The sequence below is a fragment of the Bacillus rossius genome, chromosome 1 (genome assembly GCF_032445375.1).
Source record: "Bacillus rossius redtenbacheri isolate Brsri chromosome 1, Brsri_v3, whole genome shotgun sequence".
Classification (NCBI taxonomy): Eukaryota; Metazoa; Arthropoda; class Insecta; order Phasmatodea; family Bacillidae; genus Bacillus; species Bacillus rossius.
In genome coordinates, this window is record NC_086330.1 from 146,441,132 (window position 1) to 146,466,250 (window position 25,119).

Consider the following 25,119-nt stretch of genomic DNA (forward strand, 5'->3'; position numbering starts at 1 on the left):
GCTATCATACAATCAACACCAAGCTATAATTATGCAGAAATCAGAACTAAACTTGTACATACTAATATTGGTGATCCAAATATTCAATTATAGTATAAAAAGTATGTATATGGAGAAATTCCTTTAATTTTTTTTAAATAAAATACTGTTCTGAAAACAGAAAATTTGAATTGTTTATTTACATTGTGTCAAACGCCATGTACTTCTACATATTTATGTCATACTGGAATTATGTATTTTTTCATCTCCCTTTAATTTTCAATATTATTTAAATGTCCATGTTATTTAATTTCATAATATCGTGCTCAAATCTCTGTTAACTGTACATATAATTATTATATACGTATTATACACTATATGAACAACTGTACTCATTATATTGCACATATTCATAAAAAAAAAAAACTTTTAACCAATAGGCTGTTGAACGATAGCAAATCAATAGTATTTAGTGGCTAAAAAATTAGGATAATTTAATTAATTCATTAAATAATTCCCTAAATGAACGATGATTAGCAATAGAATGCTTTGAAAATTTTTACTTCAATTTTCCTTGAAAATATGCTGTTCATTGTTAACTATTTTTTACATCGAAAGCAACTAACTTTTCAGCAAATAAATTTTAATTTACATCTGCATGGCCGCAAAGAATACGAGGGTCAACACAATTTTTTTCAAAAGAATCTGTTGATTAGTCTAGGTGCAATGACGAGTTGAATTTAATACATTTTAGGCTTGGAATGCATGGCCGTGGGTGCTGTTATCACGCCGAGCCGCTAGGTAGCAGCGCTGACACTCTTCGCCCGCTCTTACCGCTAGTCTTACTGCTCACCGCGTCCTCAGCGCCGAGCCCCGCGAGAAACCGAGTGCTGACGGTGTCGGACTGTGACCAACCGCAACGGGCAAACCCCCGGCCGAACGCTCGGCCACGAAACCAGTATCGCGTCATAGCAGCAGATAGGACCTGCCTATATATAGGCCACAGGGTAGTAGTATCGAGCCTGTCCAGGACCAGTTTGTACCAGGGAAGGCTGTCACCCCGTTTGTGACTTGAGAAATAATCTAGTCAAATGAGACAAAGACTATTATTTCGGGAGAGGGAAGACCCAGGACACCTTGGCCACCTAGCCAACGCAGCCTGTGGTAGCACCCGGAAGGACCAGCGCACAGCAGTCGCCAGAGCTCCTGCAACCGTCTTCGCAGCCTTTATCTCCAGGGTAAGCCACAACCGACCAATGACTTTCTCTCACCGAGGAGGGGTCAACCAACGACTCCAGGTATCGACCAGTACAAGTGCGTACAGCCCACCTACCCTCGCTCAATCCCTGTAGAGGGTGATTCCTGGGACTCCGCCCTGTGGGTCTACAAAAAGGCCAGAAACCGAGCTGCAGTCGAGAGGTGACGCCGTGGGGCAGCCCCGACTCCCCCCACAGCATACTTCCCAGCAACCCACCGAGCCCAACCGACCCAGGCATCTATAGGCCAGGAGGATCGACAGGACAAGGCTAAGGGCCCTCCAAGAGACGTGACCAGTCACTTCCAAGGCATCCCTCGGTGGGGAAAAGTCCCCGAACTAATCAGGCCGTTCCCACCACTCCCCCTCGGAACCTTCATTGAGGAGGACGACTCGGCAGCCAGGCAAACCCCTTCCGATAACCAGGCGGGAAATACGGATTGTAAGCAAAGGGTGTCTCCACTATCCGGAGCTGCCACGCTGCACGACAGTCTATGAATGAAATGAAATTACCATTAAATATTTTTTTTTGTGAATAATTGGCTTCACAATTATAAGCAGGAAATAGCAATTTAGCACTTGACAGTGTGTGAACATTTTACCCATGGACTCATCATGCTATGTAAACATATTTAATTTAAAACCACTGATGGATACACTATATGCTTTAATTTGCTTAACCAACCCAACAATTTTTCAACTTCATTGTGCTTCCATGTTATATTTTATTTGTTTTTAAAAACACACTGCCACATTTCTGTAACATTGTCTCACGATTCGAGATGATAACGTTTAGAGTGGAAATGCCTACTATTTCCATTTTTTTTCTTCTTGCCATTTGGAAATGTGTAAATTTGGAATTACTACCTATAAATGAAATAAATTTAACTTTTTATATCAGCAATAGAAAACACTTGTTTTTTTTTCTATTGCAGAATTATTGTTGGCAAACTAAAATATTGTAGGACTATGTACATATATCTGAAAACACACTAGAATGGCAAGGAACGGAAGGATTTGTTTTTTTTTCTTCAAGACAAGGGTGCCAAAAGACAATTAACTGCAAATGTTATGTACCTTTGATATATTGAATACACAGAATTAGCCAGCACAAACACAGCACAAGTGTTCTGGTACACTTAAATTTTGTTTTTGTATACAATCCTAGATGGGCATTCTATATCTATGATGTGATTGTAAACAAAAATTTATGTAGGTAAAGAGTAAAGTAAACCTTTTAACATTTTAAATTTCACAGATGGAATAAGTGTATAAGTAGTTAGGTTTTTAATTTTTTTTTTGTATCATTGAATTTTAAAAAGCAAATGTTGTAAGCAGGAAATGCACCAATTGTGAAACCTTATTTGCCAGAAATGAATACATTGTACTTATCGGGAAAATGTTGGGACTTTGAAAATATGACATAAGAAGAAATATTGTAACAGGGTTCTACTGAATGTTCTTTGCAAGCTATCATAGCTGCCACACTCACTACCTACAGTCATGAGTGAGACATTACAGCATACACAGATTACTATCCACCCCCACTTGCCAGCTAGGACATACATACAAGTTGTTAGATGATTATATATTACTAGTGCTGAAAACATTTCCATTTAATACCCAGCACAATCATTTTTATGTCGGGGAGAAATTGGCCTTGCCTTTCCTTTAATCTGAATACAGAGAGTAACTGACGGTGCTGCGTAAGTTAGAAAAATTTATAAAATGATTTCTTGTAACAAATTTAGAGATTCACTTGAAAAAAAGAAGTATGCAAATAAATTTTGGTAGTGGGCTGGAGGATTCGCTTAACTTTTTGCAAAACTAATTATTGTTTATACAGTAATTAAAAACACACATATTTTTTTCTTTTATTTTTAGTTTTCATACAAATAATGTAAAATGATGTAAGCAAATACCACTACATTACACAAATAAACATACATATAAATAAATTTAACAAAAGTATTTGGAATTAAACATTTGGAACCACTACTTCACAAATGCTTCTGCAGGTACACGTCCTCTCTTGTATAGTTCAGTGAACGATATCAGTGCATCCTTGATGTCCCAGTATGCCTCTTCAAGGCACCTATACAATAAAATAAAAATAGTTAGTATTTTATCACCACAGTAAAATGATATATGACCAGTAAGAGTACAAAATAAAGAATAATACCCTCGGCCAATTGTGTTTCAGTATCAAGACAAAAGTGAAAGTAACTAAAATCTAGAGATGGATGAGTCTGCAGTGTTTTGGTTGAGCAGAGTACTTAAAAATTGAACTAAGCTAGAATATTTGCACAAATTTTAGGAATAATTTTATTTTCTTGGTGTTTATATCAATTTACCATTGGCATTGTATTGAAGTATATATGTATCTTAAATGAATTAGTCATTTGTTTCGAGTGAATAAATAAAATATAACTATCAATTATACATATTTATATCTTTTAAAATTTCGTTTTTACTCTCACTGGATTCTGGAAAACTCAGTAGATGTGAAGGCCTTCAAAGTCAAGTAAAATTGTGTGGTTTAGTAAATCAAATAATGATTATAATCTTACAATTTCCTAGATGGTAATACTGAAGGAGAGTATTTTTATGGGAAAAATCCAAAATTCATTCTATTAACTTCCTGACATTTGAAAAAATTGTTTTCTAAGAGTTGTGTTGTGATACATCTAGTAGTTTAACAGTACTTCACTATTTTAATGAGTGGTTAGGTTAGGTTACCTACATAGTAAGAATATTCAATCAGGTTAGCTACATTAAAAATAGTGTGTACTGGGGTTTAGGTAAGGTTAATATATTAAATATACTGTCCAATTGTTTGAATTTTTTTTAGGTTATACTATCTAATACCCCGTGGCTTCGCTCACGCAATATAGGGTATTGCTGATATTTTACCATTGTAAGAAAAATGTGTTTAATTTCTAACATTTTTACTATGTATAGTATACTGATACACAAATCTCGCCATCGCCTACATATACCCTTCTGAGCTGGAATGTATACCCAACACAACAGGATAAAGGAATATTCGAGAATGTTCCAGAAGGTTCTGAACTTCCATTTCCAGTTTCTAGAACATTCTAGGATGCTCCTAAACATTACATCCCTTAAATGGTCCAGTACCATCTGGAACATTCTAGAAAATTCCAGAATCAGGAGTCCAAGCATTCTATAAATGGAAATCCAGAATTTCTGGAGGAACATTCAATAACCTAAAACATTTAGGAACATTTTGGCTAGTCTCAGCCACTTCAGCACCTGATTCCCAACTGCTAGCCATAATTCCCATGAGGAGACCATTGAAACCTATATCTTCGAAGCCAACCCCTGCAGTTCCAAACCGAAACCTTCCTGCCTTCCTTGATGGGAGATGGAGGGCTACGGTACTATATAACCCACATGGGACTGCAGGGGTAGGTTGCGGAGTTAGAGCACAGGCATGGATAAAACACATTTACAATCATCTTGAATTTTTTAGAATTTTTTTAGAAATTCTGGAAAATTTGACAAGTTTCTTGAAAAATCCAAAACTTTCTAGAACATTGTCATGTTCGTACATCTTTGCCACACACCGCACACTTCGCTACTCAGTAAGTGGGTCTATTCTATTCATTTTCGGGCTTATCATAAGAAACCAATGTGTTAAGAAGAGATTTTTCACCATCCACTCCCACCCACAGATACTGTAACCAAACTTTCTTATTATCAATGGAGGACAGTTAGTTGTGGAGAAAACTGAGTGTTAACGAACACACACTTGACTTTATATATATATATATATATATATATATATATATATATATATATATATATATATATATATATATATAAATTAGCTATATTAACAATATAAAATTAGCAAAGACAGTTTTTCAAGTTGAAAAAGCTAGCTCTTAAAATTGTAGTTCCTAACAAACATTATTTAACAGTATTTTCTACGTAGATATCCGAACTCCAACCACCTTAAATTCTCACAATTTAATGCTAGTTTTTAATGTACCTAACCTAACCATTTTTTAAAACATAACTCTAATTTTATTACAAGCCCTCTTACAGAAGAACTTGAAAAAAACATGTTGGGAAGTAATGTGAAAAAGTTTGATTTTCGAATTTTCGTGGGCAAACAATTCTTCTTCAGCATTACATTCAGAGTATTCTTGAGCTTTTATTACAAACCAGTTGACTATAAAAAGAACAACCCATTGCAGCATGATCTAGCAAAATTAGTACACACTCAAAAATTAACTTTTTGGATTTGTTTTCATAATTTACCCTAAAATACCGCCAACTTCTCCTTCAGACACTTTTTTTAATGCCTTTAATCCTTCAGATGGATGAGCCAAAAATCATGAGCATCAACTACAACCTTACCTTAACAAAATTTAAACAGAAAATTAACTTTGTATTAGTTTTAGTTTCTTCTACCAATTTCTAATTGGGAAAAAATTTCCCAAATTAAAATACCACAATACTTAATTCAATTTCAAACCTCACATAAATAATTTATTTACAAAAAAAATTAAATTGTGTGTAATATAAATAATAATTATTGTTGTACATTAACATAAAGCTGTCTGTCATTTTTACTAAATAGTTAAATATATGACGATATGTGGCGCAACATTCTTGTTCGCGCAGAACAACTACACTATTGATTGCCGCTGTACAGGTAAATTTCAGAAAAAATATTTTACTTTTATAGTTTGTTTACTATGTTAAAAATCTATTACGTGCACCAGACCATTCAAAAATGGTGTATTTTCCAGTGTACTGAAACATAAATAGTGAAATAAATGTTAAATGTTTTTTGGGCAGTGTAATTATGTACTATAAGAAAACTGCAATAATGTAAATACATATGAGATTACAATGTAATATGTTTACAAAATACTGGTAGGTATGTGATTTTATGCACATTGCATATGTCAAATATTTATAGAATTATAGGTAAAAGAATTTTGAGTCTTGCCCTGTTCAGTAAAACAAACTAGATTTTTGTGTCGAGTTGAGCTTTACCTACTCACTCGACTTGGCTCAAATATACTAAAATCAGTTCCTTTACAAATTAATTGCAACAGTGCAACATAGTACAAACTACAAAGGATCAAAACTTAAAATAATGACTGATGGCTCAAAGAGGAAAATAATTTAGTAAATTTGTAGGGCAAACATTAGGGAAAAAAAAAAATCCTGGGATAAAACAAGCCTACATCCATCCCACAAATGATATGAATTGGCACAGTGGTAAAGCAGGAGTTACAATGACATGACAAACACTACACGACAGGCACGACACACTAATAGCCAATGAAATACAAGGTAACCGTGACAACCACACAACAAAATACATGCCCTAACTGTCCGCATAAAGTAGATTGTATTTCTAACTTTGTCGTGTCGTGCCACATGACGGAAATCAAAACTGAAACCTTAAAGAACTAAATTTCAAAAATATTTACCAACTAGGTAAATATCTTGAAAAATAAAAATTTTACTTTTGTGTACATTTTCACATTTGTAGTGTGACTTCAACTGTTTATTACATTTATTTTTAGTTTTTAGCATAGCTAACAGCGGAATTATTTTCTGTCTCTTATCTACATATCTGTAGCTTGCTTTCGTGTATGAAAGTAAATTCAATCTCACTTTGTGCAATAGACGAATAAATGTTATATTGTTATGCACTTCAGATATCAACAAGAAATAAAAGATTCCTATAGGGCCTACACTGTTTTTGACACATTATATACTGCATTTTAAGGACACATTTGGTTAGGAATGATTTTCAAACAGCCAAATTAGAGTTGGTAGTGTTAAGGTTTTCAAGGTATTGTGATCATATGCTATTAACTCTGTTGTGCTGGAATGATGTACAATGTATAATCAGATTTGTAGTGTTGTGTTGGTCGTGGCATTGTGACTCCAGCTTAAGTCACTGGACTCACATTCCAGAGGACCTGGGTTCAAATTCTTGACTGGCCATCCTGAGCTCAGTTCCTCATGCTCAAAAGAGTGAACATTTTAAATACTGAATTATATAAAAATAATTGTTGGCAAAAACTGTTGAAACCAAGATGGAGTCTTTCAATTACAGTAGAACCTCGTTAATCCGGATCTCTTTAACCTGGATGTCCGAATTACCCAGACCAGTTTTGGAAAAAAAAAGTTAGTACATGATGACTTTTACAGTCTATAAACCGCTATTTTCAGTAGGTATAATTCTCAAATTCAGTTGCCAGTGGGCGAGTTCATTGCAATTATTCCACCTGCTGTTGCTATGCAGCAGACTGGTGAATCAACCCTCTTCTTCCCCTCCCCTCACAAAGCACATGGCATTGACCTAGAGACAACATGTCAGTTGCACTGTAATCTTGGTAAAGTTTGCATGTTGTCCTAGTGTCACTGTCGAGGTATAGTATCATTGTGCTGTTTTGTTAGCACGTTGTTCGCAATGGTAACGAAACGTAAAAACATCGTTATGACTATGGAAAAAAAGGTTCAAAGCATTGACAAAAATTGACTAGGGTAAACTGTTAAAGAACATTGCAGCTGAGTTTGGAGTAGGAACATTGACCATATCTGATTGGGAAAAGAACAGAAAAGGTATTGAAGACTTTTGTTTCAAAATTATTGCTTATGATAGTTTGGATAATTAGTGTAAAGAAAAATCTACTTCACTAGAAACTCTGGATAAAGCATTGTTTGTCTGGTTTTGTGCTGAAAGAGAACATGGTTTGCAGATTTCTGAACCATCATCCAACAGAAAGCATTGAGTTTGAAGAAACAGTTGCCCCATTGAGACCCAAAGTTTTACAGCTAGCCAGGGGTTGTTGGACAGATGGAAAAAATGGCATGAAGAGCATCAACTTAAAATCACTGGAGTAAGCATGTCAGTTGATGTTGATGCGGCAGAAAATTTAAAATAAAATAGTTTTAAGACTTTATTAAAAAGGGAGAACTGACTGGAGATCAAGTTTACAATGACAATGAATCCAGTTTATTTTACTGGATGCTGCCGAGTAAAATGCTAGCCTCAAAATTAAGAGATTCTGCAAAAGGGTATTAAAATATCCCTTCTGTCACAGCTTACAAGCATAGGCAGATTTCGAAGTAACTACTTCTGGAAATATTTTGGAAACTTCTATAAAATTTTGTAAAATTTTAAGAACTTAATATGCATAACATATTTATGTTTTCCAATATTACAAAATGATTGATTAAAGATTTTCTCATTTTCCATGTAGCGAAAATATTATGAATGTTTTTAACACAATGCATGCCACATTAATAGCTTAGAACGAATGAAATATTTAGCCAACTATGTTAAATAGTCAATTTTTTTGACCTCAAACACTTTTTTCATCCCTTGGACTCATAAAATGATTGTATAAAAATTTGATTTGCATCAAGGTTTAACATGATAATAAGATGGTTTAAAATAAATTCGAACGGATTTAATAATAAGAAAGTTTTGAATTTTTTTTATTTCCACCCCTGTTTATACAGTAATAATTTGTTTAATAAAAAAACAGTTTCAACCAAAGTTGATTAAGTCTACGACTCATACAATAAATGATACAGGGTGTCTACAGAAGTGACAAAATCAATTTTAGTGACTTTTCAGTGACCTTTTCAGTGACTTTACCTGACCTAAATGGCAACATTTTTTTTTTTAAGATTTTTTTTTTTACTTTGTACTTTTGACCAAAATAATTGACACTTTTACAAAAAAATTACACATTAGGCATAACAATTATGCCTTAAAACTACCAATGACCACCAAAATTTAAAATGACATGTTATCCTAATGAGAAGATTGTGTATTACTATACTTACTTTCTGAAATTAAAAAATTCTACATGATTTGCCTACACTGATTAAACACTTCAACAGTAGGCTAACATATATTATTATTATTGATAGGTAGATGTTATACTAGTTCGTCAACTTCTGGCAATGAATCGTCTCTTTTTTAATGTTCTTCTCACAAATAAATAGTGTCTATAAAGTCCTAACTGGCCTATAATACTGATATGAATGAATAAAACCTTGGAAAAATACACACTTAATTTTGTAAATGATTGCACACAAAGTTATACCTATGTATAACAAAAACACACCTTTTTTACTTTTTTATCTGTTTTTTCAGATTTGTTATCTTGAGTTCCAGTGTCTTTATCTCTTCCTTACTATGCTCACAATTATTCTTTTTTTACACATTTCCAGTTCCTTAAATTGTGAGGTTTTTTTTTTCTTCTCTTATTCTTCTGCACTCTTTTTCTCCTGTTTGGATTTTAGAGCTTCTTGTCGTCTCTCAGGTGCATTTCTGACAGCCAAAATTAAAGATTTTGTAATAACCAGGTCAGATAATTTCCCAACTAAAGAAATTGCATCATAAATACTGCGTAGAGCAACTAGAGAGTCTTCCTCTAAATTCTCTACAAGGCACTCCTTGTTGACAGAGAAGCCTCTTTCTACTGCAGCATTCCCATGATACATGACTAATATTTTCTGGAAAAATGTAATCAACCTACTACTGTCCGTTCTGGAATCTGTTTGTAGTTTGACAAGGAATGTATCTAATTTTTGTGTTTTCCTGTCAAATTTTTTCACAGCATTTTGGACTTCTGGGTTTTCACAAAATCGCAGGTACTCTCTCTTGACACAGTCTGCATATGATGCTGCAATCTGATTCTTTTCTACAAAAGCTTCAAGTGCAATATTAATCCTAGAAGTTCTCAAAACTTCACTTGAAATAATAGTAGGAGACAGGCAGGATGCTCCCTTAACAATTTTAAATTTCAAAGGGCATTTCAGGCAGAGTTTGCCAAAAAGATGCTGGAGGAATGTTTTGCACTCATTTTTGAAGAACATGATTTCAACATATTTACAATTAATTCTTTAATGCAGACTTTGCACCAAATCCAATGTCTACATTTTGTACAGATTTCAGAAGTTCAAGATCTTTTGGATTGAGAGCAATCATTTTGGTTGCACTGCTGCAATCAGCTAAAACAAACTTCTTGAAAAACCTACAAGCTAGGCTATACACCAAAGAGTGTAGTTCCTCATACAGAAAAGGTAGCAATGGGTCATTTGACTGAAATATAGTCAAAAAAGGTTCCAACTGCAAGGAAACTGACAACATGAACTCTAGTTTTGGCAAAATCAATGGATCAGCCAAAAATGATTTTATCTTCAAAAAGTTCTCAAGAGTCAGGTGAATGCTTTTCAACAGCAGCAACATACTTCTTTAGGAACTGCAACATCTTGATGGCCCTCTTCAAAACTATGGAATTTTCCACCCATCTTATTTGACAAAACTTCAAGGGAAACAGTATAGAGCTAGTGACTTTGTGTATGCTGAACACCTTAATGGAAAGTTCTTGAAATATTGGTACAGAGCACGAAGAAACTCGTGTACTTTCCACCCAGATTCCTTATGAGCTGTCTTGTAAGCCCCTTGCACAATGTGCAGAGAGCATGTCCCAACATCAAATAATATTCTTTCGTCACCATTATTTGACAAACACTTCTGCTGTATATCTCTGAAAAACTTCAAATTTACATTAGGACCATCTAATGAAATCTGAATGATATTCTGTAAACTCAATCCCCATTTAGTGATCCCCAACATAAATGCATTGACCAAGTCCTCTGCAGTGGTCCCACTGTTTAGGAAGACAGACGTTAAATAACGTGTACTGACTTCCCCTTTAAGATGATCCCAGTACCGAACAACAAGATCCATTTGACTTTTCTGAGCAACTTGATTTAAACTTTCGTCAAATGAAACTGTGTAAAACTGTACCATTTTAACATCATCAACAAGATTTTTCTGAAAAAAGGGCCCTAGTCCATAGGTAATCACATATGATAATTTATCTTTGTGCATTTTGAAATTTTGGGCCACTGCACTGTCTGCAAACATTAAAAGCAAAGGAAGTGTAACACATGACACAATTTAAAGACCAGAGTATTTCTGCCTTTGTAACTTCATCTTTAATAAGATATGGTTTGATGTCTGCAATAGGTAGAGACAGGTGTTTTCGGTGAAAAAATTTGCACAATTTCGTTACTTTTTACGAGATGATTTCGGTATATTTTTCGCTATGTTGTCAGTAGTTTCGTCAAAAATTTTGTTGATTTTAAAACTGCAATATGAGGTTTATAAATAAAAAATAAAGTTTTACATGAATGTGTTTAATATGTCATTTAAGAGTAGAACTACACAGTTTCATACATAACTTTACCAAATATTTGCACAGAACAAGCAACAATTCAACAACTATGCAAAGCATTTCCGTATTCTACTGGCAGACGGCAAGTTCCCAGCGCAAAAAAAAAAAAAAAAAAGTGGATAATTAAAATGTGTTGTAAAATTTTTACTGTGACATAATTAAATGTAACTCTCTCTTATACAAACGACAAAAATAAATAATTTTCTAGACCTATGTATGCCTTTTAAACTCTGTAATCTGTAAGGCCTACCACAATTCCGAGTAGGATAATTCACAAGATATTATTGCACAGTTTTACAAACTTTTTTGTCTGCATTGTTCAGGTTTTACAAATTGCATATATTTACTAGGCCCAAACATGTTACAAAGCACAGTACTGGAAACTGTTTTAAAAAATTTACTGACAAAAGAAAGCTCAAGTCCTAACCTAAAAACAAATAAGTTACCTACGTCTATATTTACCTGTGGCTAGGTTATATAAACTTTTTCCAATAAGTGCTGTAAAAAACACGACTTGCAGCTATATGAATATTTCAAGAGTGGGTAGGGCTAACAAAATTTATTTTCGTAACGTTCTGTTTATCTGCTTAAGAATGCACAAAACTGTTAAAATATCGTACGCCCTACCTGCAATGTACTTGTGCATCCATTGACGAAGTTTCGGGTCATCCAGTTTTTAAATCGGGATGTTCGCTTCGATAAAAGCTCAAGTTGGTGACATAATTAAGAAATTAACTCATTCTTGTCAAATTTTGCTTTTTTTTGCCGTCAACAAGGCTGATTACAGCGAAACTTGCCTTTTTGCACCGGATTGTTGACTTTCCTTATTTTTGTTAAGCGAGGCACTGTTTTTTGTGTGTTTCAAGCACGTGTCTTTCCGTTGCAACTCTATTCTAACGTTGCAGTACTTGCACATGAGAATTTTTTGCACTTTATCAAAGACATAGAATCCTTTGCTCGCGAACTCCGCCGCCCTGTCAAATACTGTCACAACCTTAGTGTACTCTTTATTTCATCCCATTACATACAATTAGTTACTTATCAGTCCATATATTTCTCTACACCTCGTGCACGCAAACCTCCATTACCAACTACAACAACAACAATGCCGCCAACCTGCCCCGCGGCCCACAATACACAACACTCCTCCCTTGTTAGGTTACTTCAACACATAGTCCTTCAGCTTTGTTGGTAGTTGCCTCCTCCGCCTGCGAGTCATGTTTTGCTCGTGCCCCCTTGGTTCCCCCTTGTGCTCACTGCTAGCCTCTCGTTCAAAACCTCTAAACGGACTAGGCCCTGGGCTTGTAGGTTGGTCGAGCTCACGACTCGGGGCAGCCTGTTCGTCCGAACCTGACGAATGGCCCCCTTCCTGACGATAGTCCCTCCGTGTCACTTCTGTCCTTTTCTGCACCTGATGCTGCCCACCACGGTCCTCCTCCATTAGCGTTCTCTCCCTCTGTTGGCCCGCTACCAGGTTCCCTTCCTGTTTCCTCTCCAGCTCCTTCTCTTCCTCGTCTCTCCTTCCATTCCTCTCTGTTCGAGAATGTATCGGTAACTGTATCTGTTTTCGGGGAACCGGTATGTGCTGGCTCTGTCCTACACGTCGTAACAGCTGATGTACATGTCTCCTGTATTTGTTGCTCGATGCATAGGCCACTTCATAAATCCACTGTCCTTGTGACGCCCTTATTACTCCTGGCAACCACTTCGCCCCTCCACGGTAGTTACGGTACAGTATCTGCTCTCCTATGTGAAACCGCCGCCTTTCTGATACTTCTGTGGTTGGGGATGGCGGCTGATGGGCCACTGGTTGACTCCTTGGGTGCAACTGGTCCAGAGCTGTACGTAGTGTCCTCCCCATCAACAGTTCCGCCGGGGTCTTCTGTAATCCTGCACATGGCGTCGTCCGAAGTGCAAAGAGTGTCCTGGCCAGTCTCGTTTGCCAATCCCCATCTCCCAACTTTCTTAGTTTTCCCTTCATCGTTTGCACCATCCGTTCCGCTTGCCCAATGCTGGAAGGGTGGAATGGTGTTGCCTGAACGAGTTGAATGCCATTCCGTGCCGCAAACTTCTTTATCTCCTGTGAGACAAACGCCGTACCGTTGTCAGATACGATGCACTCCGGTATCCCATGGTAGCTAAACATTTCTCTCAGCTCTCGAATCACAGCCGTGGAGGACCCTGATGCTACCATCTTCACCTCCAGCCATTTAGAGTACGAATCCACTACCAGGAGGAACATCTTCCCCTGAAACGGCCCAAAAAAGTCAACGTGTAGCCTGGCCCACGGTTTTGTTTCTGGGAGCCAACTTACCTCCTTTAATTTTGTGGGGTTAGCTCGAAGCTGTTGGCATTCGGTGCACTCTCGAACGTCTCTTTCTATATCCTGATCCATTTGCGGCCACCACATATAACTGCGAGCCACTGCTTTAGACTGTACTATTCCATCGTGGTTGGCATGCAAAATTGCCAGCAGGTTTCGCCGTGCTATCGTTGGTATCACTACCCGATTCCCCCATAATATACATCCATTGTATAATGACAGTTCCTCCCTCCGATTCCAATAGGGCCGCAGCTCGTCTGTCTTGCCGTCCTCAGGCTAGCCTATCATTGTGTTTCTCTTCACGAGCCTCAATAACGGGTCCTCCTCCGTCAGGGTAGCTAGCCTTGTGGCGTCAATTGGGGGTTCTGGCAACGCCTCCAACATCAAGACGTCCCCCACCGCTGGAACCTGCGTCTCCGGTGCCAGTAATGGAAATCTGCTCAACGCATCCGCATGGCCAATCTTCGTCCCTGGTTTGTATATTAACCTGTAATCATACATGGACAACCAGAGACTCCAACGCAGCAAGCGGGGTGACAGTATGCCCGGGGTCTGTTTACTTGGGTCCAGAAGCCGTAAGAGTGGTTTATGGTCGGTCACGATCGTAAAGGGCCATGCCGCCAAATATTGTCGAAACTTGGTCACCCCGGACATGATGGCCAAAGCCTCTTTGTCTATCTGTGCGTAGTTCCTCTCCTGTTTATGCAGGGTACGAGATCCATACGCTATTGGTGCTTCCCCCTCTTCAGTCTCATGGGCCAGCACTGCCCCCAGGCCATGTTCGGAAGCATCGCAGGTCAGAATAATGTCCTTTGTGGCATCGTAGTGGGTGAGCACCGCGTCTGACTGCAGAAGTTTCTTCGCAGCCTCAAATGCCTGTTGATGGGTTTGCGTCCACTCCCATTCCTTCCCCTGGTCAAGTAATCTCTGTAGGGGCTCCAAGAGGGCAGCTTTCTGTGGTAGAAACCGCTCATAAAAATTTAACAGCCCCAAAAAAGACTGTTGTCGGTTTTGGGGCCCCATGTATTGCTCACACTTTCTTCCTTGTCGGGTGTATCCCCTTGCTGTCCACCATGTACCCCAAGAACTTCACTGCTGTGGCGTAAACTGGCTTCCTCAATTTTTTTTAGCACTTGATGCACCCGTACCCAATGCTGCTCTTCTGTTGCTCCTGTAATCAATATGTCATCCAAGAGCACCACTACCCCTTGTATCCTGGACAGTAAGGTTACCATTAACCGCTGAAATAACGCCGGGGCAGCACATACTCCAAAAGGCAACCGTTTGACCTTGAACAGTCCTTTCATCGTGTTCACTGTGAGAAGTTCTGCAGTCACCTCATCCACTGAAACTTGCAAATATGTTTCAGCTAGGTCTAACTTTGTGAAAAATTTCCCACCTGCCAGGTTCGAGAATGCCTCGTTTGTGGTCGGAAGGTGGTGGTAATTTTTCTTGCATACCGTATTGACGGTTCATTTGTAGTCACCGCAGAGTCGAACTGATCCATCCGTTTTCCGTACCGGCACTAAATGTGTAGCCCATGTTGAATACGTCACAGGTTCCAGTACCCCTCGTTCCACCAACCGGTCAATCTCTTCACTGACCTTCTCTGCCAACGCAAATCCCACTGGCCGGCTTTTACGAAATATTGGCTTCGCCCCCACTTCAATCTCAATGGTCACTGGTGGTCCGGTATAACGTCCTAGCTCCATATCTCCAAATACCCCTGGGTATTCCTGGATCACTCTTGTAATTTGTTCCTGATGAATATAATGGATCCCCTCTACGCTAATTCCTAAAGGCTCCAACCAGCTACGCCCTAGCAAGCTTGGACCTTCCCCCTTTGCCACCAACAGGGTCAACCTACCTGATGCTGTTTTCATTTGCACTTGTACATTCATATATCCCAAAACTCCCAACCGTTCTTGCGACCAAGTATGCAGTTCCATATTTGCTGCTTGTAACTCCGGTTGCTCTGGCCACAACTGTTTGTATGTATCACTGCTAATAATAGTGTGGCCCGCCCCCGTGTCGACTTCCATCTCCAACTGACGCCCATCTAACCACACGTCCACTTTGATCGGAGGGCGGCTTTTCAAGGGGTTACTGTTAACATTGTATAAGCTGTATGTTGCGGTGTCTTCATCCGATGACTGCTGGTCTCCAGTTACCCTGTAATTGGCACTCTCTCGGTTGCCCCTTACTCTTGTTTGTGCTTTACCCTGATGGCTATTTCTTTTCGTTATACATGCCCTTTCTAAATGCCCTTTCTTGGAGCAAAAATTACACACAGTGCCCCGATGCCTACATGTGTGGGGGTTATGAGACCCAGCATATCTCCAGCATGACAGCTGCCTTTCTGATGGATCACTCCTAGTTGGTGTCTTGACAAACGTTTTGTCTCCCGGCATCTTTTTGTCTATTTTGATACCACTCATTGCACCAACCAGTTCACTCCCCACTGCTCCCCGGATATCACGTAAATTACGACTTGCCGCCTCTGCCACTACCGCCAAGTCCACTGCTGCCTTGAACGTGAGATTGTCCTTAGATAGCATCGCATGTTGCACCGTTTTATAGTGAACCCCGCACACTAGACGATCGCGTAGCATCCTTTCGAGGTCGGTAAAATTGCAGTGTGCCGCCAGCCGCCGCAAAGCCGCTACATACTCGGCAATATTTTCACCTTCTTGTTGGTCTCGCTTGTGAAACTTGAAAGACTCCACTTCACTCAGTCTAGGTTCGAAATGTGTCGACAGTAAGTCCAAAATCTCGGATATCACCACCTCGCCCGTAGCCTTTGGAGACACCAGTGACGAAACTAGGTTATAAAGTTCCGTGCCACACACCGTGAAAAATATAGCCTTCTGCTCTTCTTTGTCGGTGACCTTGTTGGCCACCAGGTAATAATTCCACCGTTCTGCATACGTCTTCCAGGCATCTTTCCCTGGCACAAACTCTCCAAATGAGCTAAAACGCGCCATCAGTGTTTACTGTTTACTGTATTACCATTCACGCCACCGGCCGGCAACACATGCACGAATGGATCCCATCCTCGTCGCCACTTTAGTGCACTCTTTATTTCATCCCGTTACATACAATTAGTTACTTATCAGTCCATACATTTCTCTACACCTCGTGCACGCAAACCTCCATTACCAACTACAACAACAACAACATTGCCACCAACCAGCCCCGCGGCCACAATACACAACACAACCATTTTAAAATCAACGTTTTACAAAACGAAACAGAGCAAAAACATTTGATTACATCCACGCCATTTTAACTGTAGCGAGTGGCGACTCTGGCGAGGTGATAGTGCGACACGAATACGACTTCCTAGACTATCGAAAGTTGTTAACAATCAATTATAATCGACTACTGTATCGAGACATCAAAATACGGACGTTTAGCTATTTTCAGTGTGTTTTTTCTTAATTTTTTTTTACATGATTTCTCTAAGTAATTGATAATTTCGCGTTTTTAAGTTTATGTATATTAATTTCGTTAATATTTCGCGATTTCGAGCATCGCGAAAAACACCTGTCTCTAGCAATAGGCTTACAATCTGAAATACGGGAACAAGTAGTGCCTGCAACTGATGAACTGGTAGGGCTTAATTCACAGGTCAATGTATCAAAAGTTTTTGATTGAGGCTGTGTACTGGACGTACTTGTCTGGGCCAGTAAAGTGGAAGCACCAGAAGTGCCAGATATACTTGGTTTGGATAAATCATCTTGATACCATGCAGTGTCTCTCTGTTCTGTGTTTAAGGATAGTTTACTGGAGAAATTTATTCTCAATTGTTTTTACAAAAAGAAAGCCAGCCACTAACTGCGAGTGACATTTCCCTTTTTCTTGTACTTTTACCGAGTTGACCCCTGCATGAGAAACATCAAAATCTGTCCTACAAGTACTGCAATGAGCTCTGAATTTGTCACTTTCAACTCGCCTTAACCACATTTTCTATGTACTTGCAAACGGTTGGTCATACCAACTTTCTTGAAAGCTACACTTCCCTGGCATTTTAATTCAACCTTAAGAGCCAACTGGCCTATTTACATTATAGAGAAACCTGTGGTTCAAGTCCAATTTAGTGAAAAACCAACTTCAAGTTCTATAACACAAATTAAGGTTCATTTCTCACAAACTTCTGTTCATCCATTGAGCTAGTTTTTTTTTAAATTTCGAAATCGCAAAACAGGTTGTACGTAATTTGCGGCACTATCACATTTCTTCGATTTTCAGCAATGCATATGCAAATAAAGATCACGAACACGTAAACAAAAACACATTTTGAGTTATTTTATGACACACACGAAGTCCCATACTTTACTAAATAGATAAGTTCCCAGTCATATTATTTCCATAAGTTTTTACCAAGTGTAACAACAAATAGACGCGGAGGCAGAAAGCATCGTTATCATAACAAGTTGTACGTACCGTATTTACTTGCACAATCGTCGCAGCAATTTTACCAAATTTTATGAAAAAAAGTTAGGTGCAACCATTGAGTAAAAATTTTTTTTTTTTTTAATGTAAAACTTCTTTATGATGTTCTCACACAAAGATTTCCCATTAAATGTGATAGAACGTTTCGATCCCGCCATTTTCTCCGTACTGTCTTTATTTTACATTGGAATAAATTATTTGTTAAGAAATTACTATTTATTTATTTAATTAACATAAATACGAAGTTTTCTGATGTGTAAATTCTCTTTCAGTTAAATTTTCAATAATTTTTTCCGTCGCCGCTGTGTTCGGTTATGTTGATGCATGTATAGTGTGAGCGCACCCAGTCGAATATGGACATTGATAGGTCGCCGCTGTGTTTGGTTATGTTGATGCCTGTATAGAGTGCGCGCACGTAGTCAAGTACGGATATCGATAGGTTGCCGATTGCATTCAGCGTGCGCACTCTGCCTGGTTCCAAGTAAACTATATTTGATAGCCCGCACTCACATTCCTTCCTCCCACACGGCCACGCCACATGAAAGCAGGCTGCCATTGTGTTTACGGCTGTTCCGATCGCGCCTCAGTCGCCTTCAATAAATTAGTGTGCGACGATTATACGCTGGCGACGATTATACGAGTAAATACGGTAGTATACTGTAACATCTATGGTTTGAAAACCTCTGAATCCTCGTACAAATACGAGACTTTTCATATGTCATGCAATGCTAGACTCGTACGGCCTGTGTCCTAAAAACAAAACAACGAAAACGAACATAGCATGACAATCAGCTTGGCATGGCATTGAATTTCACCACTGTGTTTCATGGTATCTTACTTCAGCACTTTGTTCTTCTATCGCAGGCCAAACCATACTAAAGAAAGAAAAATACGGCTGTGCCAATTACACAGTCACTTAGTGTCCAATAAATACACGTGAAAATACGTCAATTGAAATATTTTTCGTGAGCTTGTACCGAATTCCGTGACTTTTTAGTGACTTCGTGACCTCACATCAAAATTCATTACTTTTTCGTTACTTTCGGGACTTTCGTGACTTGTAGACACCCTGTGATAAAGAATTTTTTGATAGTATACCTTGTTATTTCCACCCCTTGCAGTAATGGTTAGTTAGATGAAAATTTATTTTAACAGAAGTTTTAGACAATATTTAGAAAGTTAAACAAAAATAAGAATGGATTCAACATGTTAGTCAAGTTTTATTTATTTTCTTATTCAGACTCCAGTTTTTTTTAAACCCATTCAAATAATTGTTTGCATTTATCAAAAATTGTTTAAGACAAAAGTGTTAGTTGACAATTATAGGTAAGCTTTACATACAATTTGAACGGAGTTGATGGTGTGCTTTTACTAAGGGGATTTATGAATTTATTATAATATTTTAACCCCTTTTTATCCACCCTTTAAAGTGGTTGGTTGTATCAGAAATTGTTTCTGAGAAATGCTTTAGGTAATATTTGTACAGTTTGTAAACAATTCGAATGAACTTGATAGTGTCTACTTACAGAGTTATGAATTTTTTTGTCGTTCAACCCCTGTTTATTCCACCCCTTGCAGTAATGATAGGTGATTGGTGGTATAAAAAATTATTTCAGATGAAAGTTGTAGATAATAATTCATGGTTTTGCAATAAATTAGAACGAATTTGATAGTGTACATTGTACGGAAATTATGAATTCATTTTTAATTCTACCCTTTATTTTAGTCCCGTTTCTGCAATAGTTTGTTTTAAAACTTGTTTCAGACTAATATTTATTAGATAAAAATTATTAACATTTACAAATAATTTGAACAGATTCGATAGTGTGCTTACTAAGGGAGTTATGAATTTTTTTGTCCACCAACCCTTGTTTTTTTTCACCCCTTGCAGTTATGGTTAGTCATATACAAAATGTATTTCGACAAAGTTTTTGGAATATTATGGAAGTTACAGCATTTATTCTGTTTTTCAAAAAATCTTTGGTCGGATACTGTCCATTAATGAACTCAAGCAAGATTTTCCAATACTAGATTTTTTGTATCAGTTTGGAAGTGATTTGTAAAAATTTACATTAGTTATCATTAGTGATGGGAAAAAGCGGTGTTATTTTTATGCCAATTTCGTTTCAATAATCAGCAATTGCGGTGTTTTGTGTTTTTATAGGAAAACGTTTTTTAAAACGATATTTTAAAAAAAGAAAATTTTTTACTACTGGTACTTACGACATTTTTTTCAAAAGTTTAAAGCACCGTACTGATGATCACAAATTTAGAACAAAATTTATTTGTGCACTCTTACATTTCTATTATTCTGATTACGAACAATTAAAAATTAAGAAATGAATCCTGTATGTTCAAAAGTTTTGTTACAATAAAAGTGGTTAAACTTTAGTCATGTTAACGCTACACACTTCAGGTCTTGTTGAAATAATCATTGTCAGAATTTCAGCATTTTCTGGTAACAGCCTGCGGCGCCGGTCACTTACTACGAGTGAATAATGTGAGAAGGACCTCTCACTGTCCACATTGCTTGTAGGCAGCCACAAAGCCTTCAAACAAACTGAAGCAAAATGTGGGTGGTCTGTTTTCAGAGAGCACATAAGGGTTACCATGTCTATGTCCGAACAATGTGGCCTTCCCAGCTCTTCCACAACTACATTCTTCATGGCATGGTATCCTTCTAAAAATGTCTGCAGTTCCATTTGCTTGATGAAAGGAATGTTGTGCATATAACTTTGCAACATTTCATTGGAAGGAGTTTGCTGAGATATTTTTCTAGGATTCAGTAATGAACTCATGCTTGAAAAAAATTTTCCTGCTGGATCTTTTTTCTTTAAATCCTGTAACTTTGTATGTGCCTTCACAGCTGCTGCTTTCAGAAGGGATACTTGTTCCGCCTTAAGCTTAAGTGAAAGACTCTTCAATAAACGGACAATACATTCACCAAACTGCTCAACTTGCCCTACACTTAACAGCTGCATTTTGCTCATCAAATCATCAAGTTTACAGGTTAATATGTGTGATGTTGTGTAAGCAGAACCTTCCAGGAATGTGATTAGTTCCGACAGTTGTCTGCAGTGGACTGAAACAAATTCAGCTTCAATTTTTATTTGAATCACCTCTGCAGCAGTGCGGTCCTTTAACCAGCTTATGCCACTGTTCTCCGATTCCAAGCTGCCATCAATGTTTTCAAAATATTCCACTATGTTATCAAAGTACTCAGAAAGGTAAGTGACAGAATGGAACCAAGAATTCCATCTTGTCAAAACTGGTTCATGAAAAGCCCTGACTTTGCCACTGGATGTTCCATATTTTTCTGACAAGAATACCAAGTAGAGGTTTCTTCTCCTTCTGCTGTTAAGAAATGCCTTCTTAACCTTAGATACTGCCTTGTTAAGAAGCGGCAGTGTACTTTGGAAGGTGTTGCCTACTAAATGCAACTTATGTGCCCAACATTGCACATAAACAGCTTCTACCAACAATCCACTCAGTGTGGTGAAACACTTGTTCATGTAAGGAGCAGAATCGCTTACTATGGCTTTCACTGAATTTTAATCAATGTTGTACTTGTTCAATGTGTCCAGAACTGCTTTAGAACATGTTGCATGGTTTGCTACATCAAGAACAATGGATGCCACTAACTTTGTGTTTTGACTACTAGCAGGTTCTAATTTTTTGAAAAGGATGTTGAAAACACATGCCCCTCCTTTATCTGTCATTTCATCACATAGCACACATATATCGACCCCTTCAAATTCATCTTTTAACTGTGCTTCCACTTTCTCCCCCAATTTTGGAACATATGTTCTCCTAAGGGAACTGGCTGTAGGAAGATCTCCCCCACCCTTTACATTTTTATTAATCCAACCACGTAATTGGGTGTTGTCTAATTTCTGGAGTGGTATGTTGGCAGATATAAAAGCCTCGGTTGTATCCAAAATAAATCTCTCTCTGTCCTCTCGTACTTTTTCCCCGACTTTTGCGACTTCTTCTAGTGTTGCAAGACGTTTGCTGCCACTGCTTGTGCCCTCGGCACCTAACCTCACTTTCACATGATGTTTACTAGCAACATGTTTGACAACAGTGTCCCTTCTCTCGTAATCAACTCGGCAATTGCACCATTTACAGAACAAAATGTTGTTTGAAACGTACAGCCCTTCCGATTTAAATTCCGTCGCCCGCGATAAGCAAGATGCTTTAAATTTTGGCATCGCTATATTGGGCCTAGCAGTAAATAAGTCGAAACCTACAAGGATTCTTGTTTTACTTAAACTGCCTGCCCGTGTAAACTTTTGCAAAGTATAGAATATTAATGAACACGGCAAATTAACTAGGTATCCCGAAAGATAACACACGTCACGTGTTGTTTTGTTAACGAAAAATTGGTACGTTGGTACGTGCATAGAGTAAGTAAAGGGAGAGGCGCCACTCCCATAGTAATGATTGTTTGCTTAAATTTGTAAACAAAACCCTTGCGATCATACCATTTCTTTGCAACTTGACAACGAAAAAATTACAGCCAGATACAACCTGAGAAAGGTTTAGCGTGTGATAGTTGGCACCGTTGGCACCTTTGTAGTCGTCATATTTTATATTTTTTCGATAAAGGCTACTGATATTGTAAAATTGCTTTATGTTAGTCCTTATAATGGGACGTTAAACTATTTCCGCAATAGAAAAAAAAACTTCGAACTAAGGTAGAATCGAACTCTCAATTGTCAGTTTCGTGCCATGACGCCTTTACCCACAAGACCACCATTTTATCTTGTGTTAGTTAATAACAAATGTATATACTTATATATTATTTTTTTCTACACTAGTAAAGTCCAAATTAATTATACAGCCAGATTGAAACTGATGATCGTTTAGTAATTAATTTTATTTCTGTTTATTATATTTTTTTTCCATTCCATTTTTAATTTTTTTAATTTTCAACTTCAAAAACTTCAGTAGCAGCCCTAGCAGGTAATATGGAGAACGACAGGCCAACGTGCTCTAATTTTCGTTTTCGGCAATATGCCACGCAGCATCTAATTTTCAGTGACATTTAAAAAATATATACTTTTACTTTCAAATCCCATTATTACCACGAGACAATACAAAGATGGCCGTATGTAATTATAATAACTGGATATGTAATAAACTAAAGAGATCAAAACTTGTAATTTTTTTTTTCCGATGTTGGTGAAACTTGGTATGATCTCATTTTTAAGGATTCAGTTTGTCCTATCTACTGTCACCCCCCTGGGTACGTGTGCTCGCTGCTAGCGCATTCAATTGTCTTCCGTTGCAATCTGGCATCAACGAAAACAAACGAATATCGAGTTCAGAATTCGGGATGGCGTAATAAATGTTTACAAAAACATTATATAACATTTTTTCGGTACCAGGTATTCGGAAAGAACTAATTAAGCAGCGGAGTAAAGCAATAAAAAATTTAATCAACGGAAAAATTATGTTGTATTCTATTGTGAAGCGAAGGGGAAGGATAAGGACTGCTGTGTGTAAATATGGAGGCTGCCGGCTGAATAAGTACTGCAATATGTAATTTTCTGCATTGATAGGCGTAATGTTTCTGGCAAAAATGGAAGACGCTAAAAGACAGCTAAGGTGTTTTAAAATAAGTGGTATTTCCAACCTAATGTGTGAACATCGTATTTTGTGACATCGCGCACATAATTTTTTATAAAGTCGCAAATAACTCATATTTTAACATTTTTTTTCGGAGATTTTCAGAATTTCGCTTTTTATAGTTATAAAAATCTTTTTTCGCGTTTTTTCGCAAAAATTTGCGGAAAAATCGTTACACCATTTTTTCCCATCTCTAGTTATCATGTTCCTAAAAATGTGATTTTATATATATATACTAGCTGCCCGACCCGGCTTCGCACGGCTATACTAATGAAAAAAAATTAAGCCACATCTCCCATTTACAGTAATGGTAAATAAAAAAAAATTCAGTGAAAATTTATTAAAATACTGTATAATGTACCGGAGAGAAAATGAATAGCACCGATGGTTTCCCGACTCGTGCACGCAACGTACAACTGATGTGCCCGTACTTCGCTACGGCAGTCTACAGGCAGATCACTCTTGCGCCGCTCATTATACATGCCCCTCCTTGTGGGTACGCCACTGCCGCGCGATGCCCGTTGCCATGGAGACGCAGAAGGCAAGAACAATGCAAAATCCTGTTCTCATGCAGACAAAGTACCCACTGTTGCCTGGTTTTAACCACCCATGGGATCTAGTTTTCGGAAAATGTCATCCTGCGTAACATAAGGAACATTACTGTGAAGTTTAAAGTCTGTAAAATATATATACTTGAAAAAAAAGGGCAATAGAAATACTAATTAAACACAGAGAGAGGAAAAAAAACAATAGTTTACGTTTACGATTTAAAGTGATAAAAAGTATTTAAATACTAATTTAACTCTTATGAGGGTACTGATTGCTTCGTTGTTAATATCATACGGGTGTTTTTTATTTGTATGGGAGAATTAAGAATGATAAGGCATCTAGTGCATGGCAACAATGTTAATAGGCAATAGGAAATAAATTTCTAGCGCCTGCGGCATTGTCAACACACACTTCGTACGTGTACTGCATGTTGTATCTAACCCCCCTCCAACGCATTTGATTCTAAATTGGACTTTTAGTAAGGATCCCTAATGTTATTGATAATATAATGTAGCCTATAGCCTTCCTCGATAAATGTACTATCCAACACTGAAAGAATTTTTCAAATCGGACCAGTGGTTCCTGAGATTAGCGCGTTCAAACAAACAAACTCTTCAGTTTTATAATATTACTACTACATTACAAAGTTGTGTGTAAAACCTTTGTGC

The 25,119-nt window shown here is 37.7% G+C and overlaps 1 protein-coding gene across 1 annotated transcript in view; it reads right to left on the bottom strand.

Annotated features, from left to right (window-relative positions):
- Positions 1-3,096: 3,096 nt before the first annotated feature.
- LOC134546257 (nuclear RNA export factor 1-like) overlaps positions 3,097-25,119 on the bottom strand; it is an 84,194-nt gene continuing 62,171 nt past the window's right edge. Inside the window, exon 13 of the mRNA XM_063388957.1 lies at positions 3,097-3,329. Coding sequence (XP_063245027.1) covers positions 3,230-3,329 — 100 coding nt within the window. The 3' untranslated portion in view covers positions 3,097-3,229. The remainder of the gene's footprint in view (positions 3,330-25,119) is intronic.